This window comes from Vulpes vulpes, chromosome 7 (assembly GCF_048418805.1).
Source record: "Vulpes vulpes isolate BD-2025 chromosome 7, VulVul3, whole genome shotgun sequence".
In the NCBI taxonomy this organism is placed as follows: Eukaryota; Metazoa; Chordata; class Mammalia; order Carnivora; family Canidae; genus Vulpes; species Vulpes vulpes.
The window spans coordinates 50,100,389-50,114,449 of record NC_132786.1 but is presented as its reverse complement, the minus strand read 5'-3'; the positions used below and the strand labels follow the sequence as shown (position 1 = coordinate 50,114,449).

General features: G+C 49.4%; 1 protein-coding gene across 1 annotated transcript in view; it reads right to left on the bottom strand.

Moving 5' to 3' along the window:
- Positions 1-2,527, bottom strand: part of CENPU (centromere protein U) — a 37,716-nt gene extending 35,189 nt beyond the window's left edge. The window contains exon 1 of the mRNA XM_072763795.1: positions 2,369-2,527. Coding sequence (XP_072619896.1) covers positions 2,369-2,436 — 68 coding nt within the window. The 5' untranslated portion in view covers positions 2,437-2,527. The remainder of the gene's footprint in view (positions 1-2,368) is intronic.
- Positions 2,528-14,061: the final 11,534 nt, after the last annotated feature.

The window sequence follows — 14,061 nt, the reverse complement described above, 5'->3', positions numbered from 1 at the left end:
TCACCTGGAGGGCTTCAAACACAGTGCGTGGCCCCAGCCCCCCAGAGTTTCTGATTCAGTAAATCAAGGAGAGGGTCCGAGACTTTGCATTCTTTTTTTTAAGATTTTATTTATTTATTCATGAGAGACACAGAGAGAGAAAGAGGCAGAGACACAGGCAGAGGGAGAAGCAGGCTCCTCCAGGGGAGCCCGACGTGGGACTCGATCCTGGGTCTTCAGGATCAGGCCCTGGGCAGAAGGCGGCACTAAATTGCTGGGCCACCTGGGCTGCAGGAGACTTAGCATTGTAACAACTGCAAGCGAACCACACCTTAAGAACCACCGCTTTAGGGATCCCTGGGTGGCTCAGTGGTTTAGTGCCTGCCTTTGGCCCAGGGTGTGATCCTGGAGTCCCGGGATCGAGTCCTGCATTGGGCTCCCTGCATGGAGCCTGCTTCTCCCTCTGCCTGAGTCTCTGCCTCTCTCTCTCTCTCCCTGTGTGTCTCTGAGTAAATAAATCTTTAAAAAAAAAAAAAAAAACCGTCACTTTATTGGATTCTCAGCTCCAAAGAAGTCAGAACAGGTATTCATTTTATGACATTTTATGATTCTAGGGTTCCAAAAAGTTCCAAAAAGTGACCGATCGATGGTCACACAGCCAAGTAACAGGACTAGAAACCAGAGTGCAAAACTTCTTATCCTCCTCTACACTGCCTCATGTCTCCTGTGTGCTTAAGAAAAGGTCAGGTTTCCTCCTTACCTTATATTGAAGAGGAGCAAGGTGAGGTTTCCATCTTTGGAAACTTCCGTGATACCATGTGTAAGATTTTTGGCGTAAGTGCACCAGTGTGTTTTTTTGGAGGGGGTGGCGGGGGGGATGAACAGATTTCAGGAGTCTCCAAGGCAGGAATGTGATCTGTATATGCACCCGCATATAGATGTTGAGAGAGGGAGAGAAACGGGAGAGTGGCAGTAGGGGGAGAGAAACAAACACTACCTGGCCTACCAGAATAAGCTTAACTCGAGGCAGGTGATGTTCCCGGCTCCCGCATTCCTTTCCCATCCTCCTCCCCTCCTTGGGAGAGTCTTCCCTTCTTCCCCACCAGCCACAGGAGCCTAGTCTCCGTTTATTCTACCTGGCTGCTCTGTCCTGCTCCAGCCTCTCCCCTGCGCTCTGCCTGCCTCACCTTCCCCAGTTGGCTCACTTACAAATGCCCCTTCTCCAGTCTTCCCAGGGCCCAGGAGGAACTCCTGCATGTCTGCGTGACCTTGTGCACCAACCACCGCAAGCCAAGGCCCCCTTTAGCCGGGAGCCCACCGGGCGTTTGGCTACGCTCTAGACACAGCCAGCCGGACAGGTGTCAATGAACCCATTAAAAATGAAATTTGGGGGATCCCTGGGTGGCGCAGCGGTTTGGCACCTGCCTTTGGCCCAGGGCGCGATCCTGGAGACCCGGGATCGAATCCCACATCGGGCTCCCGGTGCATGGAGCCTGCTTCTCCCTCTGCCTGTGTCTGCCTCTCTCTCTCTCTCTCTGTGCGACTATCATAAATAAATAAAAATTAAAAAAAAAAAAAAGAAATTTGGGGGATCCCTGGGTGGCGCAGCGGTTTGGCGCCTGCCCTCGGCCCAGGGCGCGATTCTGGAGACCCGGGATCGAATCCCACGTCGGGCTCCCGGTGCATGGAGCCTGCTTCTCCCTCTGCCTGTGTCTCTGCCTCTCTCTCTCTCTCTCTCTCTCTATCATAAAAAAAAAAGAAATTTGGGGGAGCAGTCTGGCAGCCTATATTTAAATGCATGCTCTTTTTAGTATATGCGCTGCCGAAGCGAGCACTCAATGCATGCCCTTTGTGATTAACAGAAAACCCAACTGCTTGGCCCATCCTGGAGCGCCCCTTTTAAAAAATAACAAGCGGCGGCCAGGTCCCCCAGCTGGAGGTTTGGTTCCGCTTTAAGGTCCACGTTACCCAAACAGCAGGGTTTTGAAAATAAGAACACTGACTAGCAGCCCGAGGGCAACTTTGCTAAAATGTACCGTCTGGCAAGCAGAAGGTACTAAAGGAGCTACTGCTGGGTATTTTGTTACAAAATATTTTGAGCCAGCCTTAGGCCACACCCACGCACGTAAAGTGCACCTTAGCTAACCTTCTTTCCCCTGCTCAAGGCAGTTTTGGGCCCTCACTCCTCCGCGCCCGGCCGCAACCCTACGCGCTCGGATTATTTCCATTTTACGGACCGAGGCCGAGGCCGCGGGCGAGCTGCACGGTGGCCGGGCCAGGGAGCCTCGCTGCGCAGCGCGAACAGCCCCGAGTGGCACCGACCCTGCAGGAAAGGAGGGAGATAGAGCCTGTCCCCGTGCGCGTCCCCCAAGGGGGCCGCGGGGCTTACCTATCCCGCTCGGGGGTCCGCACCCGCCACGACGACGCCATCCGCAGCCACCTCTTCCCGCGCGCCATCGGCCAGTCAAACTCCCCGCCAAACCCCGCGCCGCTCCGAGCAGCCAATCAGGGCCGCGCACGCTCGCCGAGGGCCCGCCCCCCGCCCCCCGCGCTCCACGCCCCTCCCCGGACCTGGGGGCTAGAGCGGGCGCGGGGCTCCTCCCCGCCCTGGAGCGCGAGGGAAAACCCGGCCTGGAATAGCGGGGAAGCTGGAGTCCGTGCCTTACAAACAGCCGCTGATGTTTGGTCCCTGAGCCGTCTGCATTTGCCGGGCTTTTCCTCCCACCCCCGCGGGCCGCGCCGGTTTCCGAGGCTCCGGAGCCGCGTGGCCCCGCCCACGGGGCGGGGAGGGGGCGGGGCCGCCTTCGGGGACCGATCGTACCGCGCAGGCGCTAAGGCTCCAGCGCAGTGGAGCGAGGCGTTGCCCGCGGGGCGCGGTGTGGATCCGCCGCGGCCCTGCCCCAGCCTGGCTTGCTCTGAGCGGGGCGTGCTATTTCACCTCTGATCCAGTTTCCTCCTTGTAGATGCGGAGGGCCCCTTCTGGAGCTAATATTCTATTATTTTCTTTGAGTTTAAAAATGTATTATTCTGCAGAAGAATGTTGGGCCCATGGACGCCTGCGTGGCTCAGTGGCTGAGCATCTGCCTTTGGCTCAGGTCCGTGGTCCCGGCATCCGCATCCTGCTCCCTGCACGGAGCCTGCTTCTGCCTCTCTCTGTGTTTGTCATGAATGAATAAATAAATCTTTAAAAATAAATAAATCTTTAAGAGAATAAATGTTGGGCCCTTACCACACCATAAACAAAAACGAACTAAAAATGGATCAAAGACCCAAACTTGAAAACGATACAACCCTTAGAAAAAAAGCAGAGCAAAAACTTCATGCATGACGTTGAGGTTGGCACTGATTTCTTGGATGTGATGCCAAAAGCACAGTTGGGGATGATGAAAGGGTTCTGCAGATGGGTCGTGGTGGCCGGCTGCCTCACGTGAACATACTTAAGTATTGCTGCTAAAGTGGAGTTGACGGTGGTCAAAATGCCAAATTTCACGTTGTGTATATTTTAACACAATAAAAAGTTATGACCTATTTCATGCATACAAAGGACTATAATGTATATAATGCAAGGATAAAAAGAAACCCCCATGGGGTGCCTGGGTGGCTGGGTCTGTGAAGCCTCTGACTGGTGATTTCAGGCTCAGCTCATGATTGCAGGGTCTGGAGATTGAGCCTTGGAACAGCTCCGCACTGGACATGGAGTCTGCTGAAGATTTTTTTTTTTTAAGATTTTATTTATTTATTGTCTCTCTCACGAGAGACAGAGAGAGAGGGGCAGAGATACAGGCAGAGGGGGAAGCAGGCTCCATGCAGGGAGCTCCATGTGGGACTCCATCCTGGGACCCCGGGGGATCACAACTGGGGCCAAAGGCAGACTCCCAACCACTGAGCCACCAAGGTGTCCTGTGCTTAAGATTCTCTCTCTCTCTCCCTCTGCCTCTCCCTCCAACTCTCTCTTAAAAAAAAAAAAAAAAAAAAAAAAAAAAAAAAGGAACACCCATGTACTCACCACTGGATTAGAAAATAAATCATTATCATTCCCCCAGCAATAAACCACTTTTTTGACTTGTGTCAAACCCACAAGACTTACAACCCTTTTCCCAGAAAATGGAGCTACTTTGATAATTTCCTAAATAATGTACTAATTACTGTATGGTTCTAAACTTTACATAAATGATATTTGGTATGTATTCTGCAAGTGCTCTTAATCAAAGCTGTGATTTTTAGATTTATCGACATCAATGCATGTAGCTATAGTTCATTCTCTTTCACTGTCTTTGGAATGAATGCTTTCAGTAAATATACCACATTTTATTTCTACATTCCCCTGTGTATGGCTATATCAGTTGTTTTCAGTGTTTTTTTCCCTCTTACTCACAACCAGTGCTCAACATTCTAGTGCCTCCCATGACATATGCCTAAGAGTTTCTCTAAGGGCAGACTCAGTAGTAATATTATCGCTTTATAGGATAAAGACATTTTCAGCTCTATTTGATAATGTCAACTTTTAAAAAGATTTTATTCATGAGAGACACAGAGAGGCAGAGACACAGGCAGAGGGAGAAACAGGCTCCCTGTGAGGAGCCTGATGTGGGACTCGATCCCAGGGCCCCAGGATCACACCCTTTGCCAAAAGCAGACCCTCAACCACTGAGCCACCCAGGTGTCCCAATAATGTCAATTTTTACACCTTCTTTGTACGATTGATACAATTTATATCCCCCATCAGCAGTATTTAAAAGTCCCCTTGGCTGCATATACTTGTCAACACTTAGAGCTTTCAAGACTTGTACCTAACTAGTGAGTTGAAATGCCATCCTATCATGTGTTCCATTTGCATTTTTCCTTAAGTCCATCATCTTTGCATTGTTTGTAGGTCCTGCCTGGTTCCTCCTCGGTGAAATCACCACACCCCGGAATTACTTGGGTAATTGCCATTGGAGAGAAAATTGCCTTTGAGGAATTGAGGGTACTTGCGGGGAACCTGCTCCGGAGCCTGAGAACTGAATCTCGTGGGCCTGGGCACACAGGGGACGTGGGAGGTCCTGAGTCCCACACTGACCCTTGACCCCGTTGTTCTCCAGACATGGCTCCTCCGAGCCCCCCTCCTGGGGTCAATACCCTATTCTTTTACCTTTTGAAATAAACATGCTTTTCTCTGCTCCCCAAAGGTAATCATTCCTATAACCAGTCTGCTAGCTCTCTTAATAAAAACCGGGGTAGACGAAGCCTCGGGGTCCGAGTCTGGTTTGAGTCTGAGTCTGAGTCTCAGGCCCCCGCCCCCCGGATTAAAATGCAGTGAGACTCCGAGTCTTTCTTCATATGGTCGCCTCCGATGACTACCCTGGCTCGGCAGCAGGTGGATCCTGGTGATGGGCACAAAGAGGCTTCCTGAAGCCACAGAAACTGTCACCCTTACGAGAGTGGACACGAAGCTCCATTTTCTGGGGAAAGGGTTGTAGGTCCTGTGTTTGTGGGTCTGAAAAAAGAAACAGCCCAACAGTCATGACAGGAGGATGTCCAGTCCTCTGGATGAAATAAAAACTCAACCCAAATAGGTTTGAAAAATAAGAGGAATTTGTGAGTTTGTGTCACTGAAAAGTCCAGAGGTAGGATGGCTGTCAAACTCAGTTTAACCTGGTTTGAGAAGCCATGAGGACTCTGAATCCATTTTCTTGCCCTCCGTGTACATCAGTTTTTTCCTCAGACTGGGCACCATCATCATCACCATCACCATCATCATTGCTTGGACCTTTTGAGCATTTACTATGATCCAGGAATTGTTCTAAGTGTTTAGTATTTATTAAACCATTTAAACCTCTCAATAACCCTATGTGGCTGGGAGCCTGAGTGGCTCAGTCAGTGAAGCGTCTGCCTTTGCCCCAGGTCATGATCCCTGGGTCCTGGGATCGAGCCCCGCATCGGGGTCCCTGCTCAGTGGGGAGTCTGCTTCTCTCACTCCCTCTGCCTTTCCTCCTCTTGGGCTCTCTCTCTCTCTCAAATAAATAAATAAGATCTTTAAAAAAATAACCCTATGTGGTAAATGCTATCATGCCACTTCAGATATGAGGAAATGAAGGAGCCGCCCCACAGGTGGTAAGTGGTGGTGCCTGCACTAGATCTTAGGATTCGGGTCCAGAGCTGGACCTGGCAGCTGCTCCAAGTCTCACATCTGAACTCGACCATTCAAAGAAAGGGAGTAGCTATGTCCAGCATCCCAGAAAAAGGCCTAAGCTCTACTCTACTCGGGCCAGTTTTGGTGGCATACCGACCTGAGCTAGCCAGGGGTCTCCAGGGAAACAGAAAACAGAATCAACAGGAGGTATACACACACACACCACACACACACAATCTCCCATATATGTGTATGTATGGATATTTATAAAAATAAAATAAATCTCTTTCATGTATATGTATTTAAGATTTTTTAAAATTTATTCATGAGAGAGAGAGACAGAGAGAGAGAAGCAGGCTCCATGCAGGGAGCCCCACGTGGGACTGGATCACAGGTCTCCAGGATCACGCCCTGGGCTGAAGGTGGCGCTAAACTGTGAGCCACCTGGGCTGCCCTCATGTATATGTATTTAAAAAAAGAAAATACCCAACTGCTAAGACAGGGAGAAATTCAGCACTCTGGATGGAATATTTGCACACATCAACAGGAGAGAGAGATTTATTTTAAGGAATTACCTCATGCAATCAATCGTGTAGGCTGCCAAGTCTGAAATGAGAGGGGCAGGCCAGCAGTCTGGAAATTCAGATAAGAGTTGATATTGCAGCCTTGAGTCTGAATTCTGCAGGGCAGTAGGCTGGAAACTCTGGCAGAACTTTTAGGCTGCACCCTTGAGGCAGAATTTTTTCATCATGGGCAAAATCTTAGTCTTTGCTCTGAAGGCTTTCAATTGATTGGGTGAGGCCCACCCACATGATAGAGGATAATCTGCTCTACTCAAAGTCTACTAATTTAAATATTAATCACATCAAAAAAACAAAAACAAAAACACCTTCACAGCAACATTTAGACTGGTGTTTAGCCAAACATCTGGGTGCTACAGCTTTGATACATAGCGTGAACATTCACATGACCTCTAAACCAATTCCTGTGGCAAGAATTGGAATATACTCACTAGCTTCCTGGAAGTACATGGATCCCCACTAGAACAGGGATGGTGGATGGGGCTTGAAAATTGAGAAAGTGGGAAATGGATGCTGTGGACACTGAAGTCCTTGGAGAAATGTGCCCAGGCCGGTAGAGCTAGTCATACGGAAGGCAGGATTCCAGCCTAGGTCTTCTACCACCAAACTCACATTTGTTCCACTCCCTCACCTCATGCTGCCTTCTCAGTGACACTGTCAGCTCAGAACAGTGCTTCTCAAATTGGGTGAAGGGGACGGGAGAGCAAAGGAAGCAGATTCCAGGATCTCTGGGGCATGCGTAGCGTGATAAAGCAGGTAATACTGTAACAAGGAAAAGATGCCCAATTGCTCTGTTCAGAGGTTGGGTGGAAGCCTTGACTAAGATTTTTAGGGTCGAATGGCAATTTCAAAGCTTCTGTGGTTATTTGTACCGCTGGGGCGAAGATCCCATTTCATGAGCGCCCAAATGTATAGAGCCAGGTGTAGGGCCCAATGGGGGTGGGAAGAGGCACACACCAGGGCTCATGATAGGATGGTCAGAGAATCGTGGGGGCTGGCGGCTGGCAGCTGCAGAGGGGACGTGGGTCAGTCAACTCTCTGTGAAGACAATGGCAGAGGACTTTTTGAGGAAGCCATGGCCCATATTTTCTATTTTCAGATGGTGCCTGTGTTGTGTGTGCTCTTTCCATCACCGTGACCCTCTTGTGAATGTTTGTGAAAGCCAACAACCTTGTCTCAGTGCCTAGGGAGGTGGTGAAGAATTAGGGGCAGTGGCCAGGATGAGGTGAAGCAAGGGTGTTGGGAGGGAGCTGCACACCCGGGAGTGGAGGGAGCAGGGTGCTGCCCCCTGGAGGTACGTGGGGCCATGTGAGCAACTGGAAGAGAAAAGGTGATAGAGGAAAAGCTGGAGGACACCTGCATGGGTGGGTGGGTGGGTGGAGGCCCTGGGTTATACAACATACTTTTATGTTTGGAAAGTGAAACACACACATACACAGACACACTATTGCTTTTAATATCCAGATGCAGAAAATAAAGAAGTACAAGACATCTTGGACCCTGGGATGAACAGAGGGTTGGGCATGGACATGCCCGTGTGGAAATGTATCTTTCCTGTGGATTTGGTTAGTGTATTATTAGTTTCATGTTTTAGAATTATTAGATTTTTAAATAAGAATTTAAGTGAACATATTATTATTTATCTTATAGGTTTATCATGAAGATAACAGATAAGGGATATGGAGTCTATAAATGTAAATATATATTTATAGGCTTATCACCTGTCAAATGGCTAAAGTGAACAAGTTAGGAAATGACAGATGTTGATGAGAATATGGAGAAAGGGGGACCCTCTTACTCTGTTGGTGGGAATGCAAGCTGGTGCAGCAGCCCTGGAAAACAGTGTGGAGGTTCCTCAACAAGTTGAAAATAGAGCTCCTCTATGACCCAGCAATTCCACTACTAGGTATTTACCCCAAAGATACAAACATACTGATTCAAAGGGGCACCTGCACCCCAATGTTTATAGCAGCAATGTCCACAATAGCCAGACTATGGAAGGAGCCCAGATGTCCATCGACAGAGGAATGGATAAAGCAGATGTGGTGTATATACAATGGAATATTACTCAGCCATCAAAAAGATGAAATCTTGCCATTTGCAATGATGTGGATGGAACTAGAGAGTATGATGCTAAGCGAAATAAGTCAGAGAAAGACAAATACCACATGATTTCATTCATACACGGAGTTTAAGAAACAAAACAGATGAACATAGGGGACGGGAAGGAAATATAAAACAAGATAAAAACAGAGGGAGGCAAACCGTAAGAGACGTTGAACTCTAGGGAACAAACTGGGTCGGTGGAGGGGACGGGGGTGGGGGACGGGGTAACTGGGTGACAGGCATTAAGGAGGGCACGTGATGTGATGAGCACTGGGTGTTATTTGCAACTGATGAAGCACTAAATTCTACATGGACCCTAATAACACACTATAGGTTAACGAATTTACATTAAAAAAAAACAACAACAAAGCAATGTTGGGGCAATTCCTAAAACTCTTGGCCAAAAATCTGTATTCTTACAAAATAAGTCACAAATGGATATTCCATTTCTGGCATTAAAAGAAACAAACAAACATCATTTCTTATTAGCCTCTGCTTCTTTTCACGCGAGCCCTTCTGTTGAATTTCCTGTTCAGAACCACGGCCACCAGAGGGCAGACGAAGACTGGGCCGGGAGGTTTCAAATGTAACTGGAGACCAGAGCTTGTATTTTCAGACTTTGTAAGAAACAAGACAGATGAACATAAGGGAAGGGAAGGAAAAATAAAATAAGATGCAAAGAGAAAGGGAGGCAAACCATAAGAGACTCTTAATTCTAGGGAACAAACAGGGTTGCTGGATGGGATGGGTAAGTGGGGGAATGGGATCACGGGGTGATGGGCAACAAGGAGGGCACATGATGGGATGAGCACTGGGTGTTGTTATATGCAACCGATGAATCACTAAATTCTACTCCTGAAACTAATAATACAGTATATGTTAACTAAATTGAATTTAAATTAAAAAAATTTGGGGGGGACGCCTGGGTGGCTCAGTGGTTGAGCATCTGCCTTAGGCCCAGGTGTGATCCTGGGGTCCCGGGATTGAGTCCTGCATCGAGCCTGCTTCTCCCTCTGCCTCTGCCCCTTCTCCCGCTTGCACTCTCTTGCGTGTGCACTCTCCCTTTCAAATAAATCAATAAAATCTTTTAATATTTTTATTTAAATATTTTATTTATGTCAGAGAGAGAGAGTGGAGAGAGCATGCATGGGGGGCCAGAGGGAGAAGCAGACTCCCCACTGAGCCAGGGGCCCCCCAGTGTGGGGCCTCGTGGGGCTCAATCCAAGGATCCCAGGACCCTGAGGTCATGACCCGAGCCGAAGGCAGACACAAGCACCTGAGCCACCCAGGCACCCCAAGACTACACATCTTCACTACCTGTTGCTCAACCCAGTTTTCCTTGCCACGTGCAGTATCCTCTGCTATCGTTGGTCAGACTCATCCCTCTAAGTCTCCCTGAAGGCGAAGGATGTGATTTCCTATTGTGGAAAGAAAATCCAGCAAATAAGTTCTTTCTCAAATTTTCCTTTCGGTTTTTTTTTTTTTAAACTCCCCTGCAGCACCCGCTCATTACAGGCATAACCCACTAAACGTGGCAGGTCTCTTCGGGAAGAAACTCAAGTCGTTATCTGTTTTCAACAGACCAACTGCTCCACATCTGTAACCATGACACTGAAAAACTGAAAACATCCCGGGAGGGCCAGGCTGGGGTGGGGAAGGATGAAACCTCCAGTGTCTGGATATTCCCTTTCAGAAAAAAAAAAAAAAAAAGAGGAAATACAATTCAGAAAGGAAGTTTTATTTGGTGTATTTTAAAGTTGGAGGGCAGAAAGATTTTTCCATTGTGGCAAACTTGCGGTGACGTTAGAGCCCTCCGTGTGTCACAAGCTCCCTGACATTTCCCTGGCTCTGATCCCCCACTGCGAAACTTATTTGCTCTGCAACCAACGTCCTACTTTTTCCAGACCTAACTGGCACTGCTCCTAGCCAAGCTGAGATCACATGGCTAATAGGTCTGACCACTGCATCACGACCTGCAATGTCACATGTTTCAGATTCCATTCCCCCGGCTCCCTGCAGGGCTGGGTCTGGTGCAGGAACCCTGGCAGGAGCATTCTAGCAAAATCCAGGGTTTCTCTAGCTGACTCCAACCAGAGGAATTAATGTTATGACTCAAACTTGTAAAAGGGACACATGAGCACAGAAGCTGAGAAAGAGAAATGAAAGAACATCCCAAAGGAAGAGATTTTCTTTCTTTCTTTTTCTTTCTTTCTTTCTTTCTTTCTTTCTTTCTTTCTTTCTTTCTTTCTTTCTTTCTTTCTTTCTTTCTTTCGATTTTATTTATTCATTCATAAGAGACACAGAGAGAGAGAGAGGCAGAGACACAACAGGCAGAGGGAGAAGCAGGCTCCATGCAGGGAGCCTGTTGCGGGACTCGATCCCAGGTCTCCAGGATCACACCCTGGGCTGAAGGCGGCGCTAAACCGCTGAGCCACCCGGGCTGCCCAGAAAGAGATTTTCATATGAAAATAAGAGAAATAAAGTATCTATGGTAGAAACTGGTCTCCATGATTTGCTCTCAAGCTGTGATTAAAAAAAAAAAAAAGTTTCCAAAAACAGTTTTCATCCTTGTAATAACCTTGCGCAGGTTGACACTCCTTTTGGGTGGCCTGACAACCAACACACACAAGTCTGCTGGTGACTTTGGTCATAGAGTTCAGGGCAGCTGCTGCAGTGATCTTTTTCTGCTCAGCTGGGAATGGAATAGTAAAAGAGCCAAACTGCCATCAGCCAGACAGCCCAGGTCAGACAGGCTTCCCTCTCAACTCCCCCACGTGACACAAAAACCTTCTTTCTGGAACCTTCTGTAGGAGTAAACAGCTCCCCCAGCCCCCCTCTCCCTACTGCCCTGTATCTCACAGGCCATTTCACTCACTTCTTTAACCTTGTCACTTAGCATAAATAAAATCATTACCAACTACCCTCCCTTTCCACCTCACACCACTGCTAGGCCACAAACATACTTGACTCTTTATGCCCTGGGCTTGGAGAATAGGAGAAGACTTCCTAGAGGAAGTGGCGTCTACAGTCTAATTGGAATAAAGGAATAGGAGCCAGCCAGGCCAGAGGATGCTCTAGGGAGAGAGCCTGTGCAAAAGCCCAGTGGTGAGCAAGAGTGTGATGCATTCTGGGAGCTAGAATAAGTTCAGTGTGCCTGGAACAGAGTTGGGGAGGTGGCCAAAGATGAGGCTAGGGACACAAGCAGGGGTTCTCCGGTTCCTTGCTCCTCAAAGTGTTGTGCGCAGACCAGCAGCATTGTCATCCCCCCGAGGAGCCTATTCCAAATGCACAAGTTCAGGCCCAATTTCAAATGCACTGAATTCAAATCTACATTTTTAAGATCCCCAGGGGATCTGATGCAGAATAAAGTCTGAGAAGCCGTCCCCTCTAAACACATTAAGCAGTTTGGATGTGGGAGCAACAGGAACTTTCTGAATGATTCAACTGGGGAAATCACATGGTAAGATTTGTGATTTAGAAAAATTCAAGCCTGCTGCAAAGTGGAGGAAAAGAAGATGAGTCAGTTGAGATGAGTACAGAGATACGGAGGCTGGTGTAGTTGTCCCAGGGAGGGATGGCTGCCACCCCAACTGGGCAGTAGGAATGGGGAGCAGACAGACTGATAGGGGAGGGGACAAAGCATCAGAAGGATAGGCAAGGTGGGCGGAATTCCTCTCTGGTGCAGGGCCTGCAGCTGAGCTCGGGAGCTGGGGAGCTGGGGAGCTGGCCAGGTGGGGCCAGGTGGGGCGGGGAACTGGCTGGAGCTCAGCAGGGGGGCAGTATCAGTGGGTGTGGGAAAGCGCAGGCCTCCTGGGGGAGAGTCCCTCTGTCTGCACACGTCGCTCAATGCAGAATGCAAGCAAACCGGTTTCACGCATGCTTCACACGTGTCCCACTCCGCACCGCCGGTGCCCAGGTGGCAGCCCCCTTCCTCGCTCACCCCTCCCTTCCCCAACTGTCACTCCCATGACTCACCCTCCCATTTGAACCAGCCACATGCAAAGCAGGAAGTCTGCCCAGGTCCTAGTGGGGAAACCCAGGAGCCTTAGTATTTAGGAAGGACAATGTCTGCTAGGGAAAATCCACTGGCACAACCGCTCCCCTCCCCCCATTAAAAATCTCAGCAAAAGTGAGTGGCATTTAAAACTTGTTTGTGGATCCCTGGGTGGCTCAGCGGTTTAGGGCCCACCTTCGACCCAGGGTGTGATCCTGGAGTCCCAGGATCCAGTCCCACATCAGGCTCTTCTGCCTGTGTCTCTCTGCCTCTCTCTCTCTCTCTCTGTGTGTGTCTCATGAATAAATAAATAAAACTTGTTTGTGGGGTCCCCTGGGCAGCTGTGGTTGAGCGTCTGCCTTCGGCTCAGGGTGTGATCCCCGGGTCCTGGGATCCAGTCCTGCTCTGGGCTCCCCGCAGGCAACCTGCTTGTCTCTCTCTCTGAGTCTCATGAATAAACAAATAAAATCTTTAAAAAAAAACCCACGTTTGTGAAAAACCCCTCTGTACCCTTTGAAGCAGGTCAACAGTGAGGAGGAGTTAAAGGTCAAACAGGAAAAATGAGGGTTTCTTTTTGTGCCGAGATGGATGATAGATGATAGGTAAGGGGGTTGATTTCCCCATGTCTGGTGCTGAGTGAGGGATGTGCTGATTTGGGGGTCTCTGCCAGGACCCCATGGGGAAAGGGGCTGCCCTGGGGGCCTCACCCCTGTGGGCCGGGCTCACCTGGGGCTGCTCAGCTGAGAAGGAGGGACTGATGCGGAGCAATGGGAGGGATGCTCAGCCCAGCAGCGGGTGGGGGGGGGCGCACCTCTCAAGGTGCCCCCAGGACCTGCTGCCCTTTGTTGTCCCCCCCCTCCACCGCCCCACTGCTTGGTATCTGGGGCAGACTGGCAGGCTTCCCTTCTGCTCAGGCTGCCATGGAGAGAAACACCTGCCAGAAAGATGCATGAAAATACCAGACACGATGGTGTTTATGGGCCTAGGCACAGAGAACTGCACCCGGCACCTAGCTGATGGGAACAGGTCACTGTGGACTCGGCCCGGGCCTACTGGGTTCTATGGGGGGCTGAATGGGGACCTGAGGAACGGTCACAGCAGAGTGCACTGGGGTGTGCAACGCGGTACCCCACCTGGGGTGTTTCCAGAACATCGGAGGGATCTCACGAACTGACCATATGCCTGTGACACAGCTTCACGCACATCTTCCTCCTAAAATAAGAGCGGCTGGTTCTACTACACTTCTAGTCCCTGATGGTCTTGGGCTTGCCCACATCGCAGACGGCAAC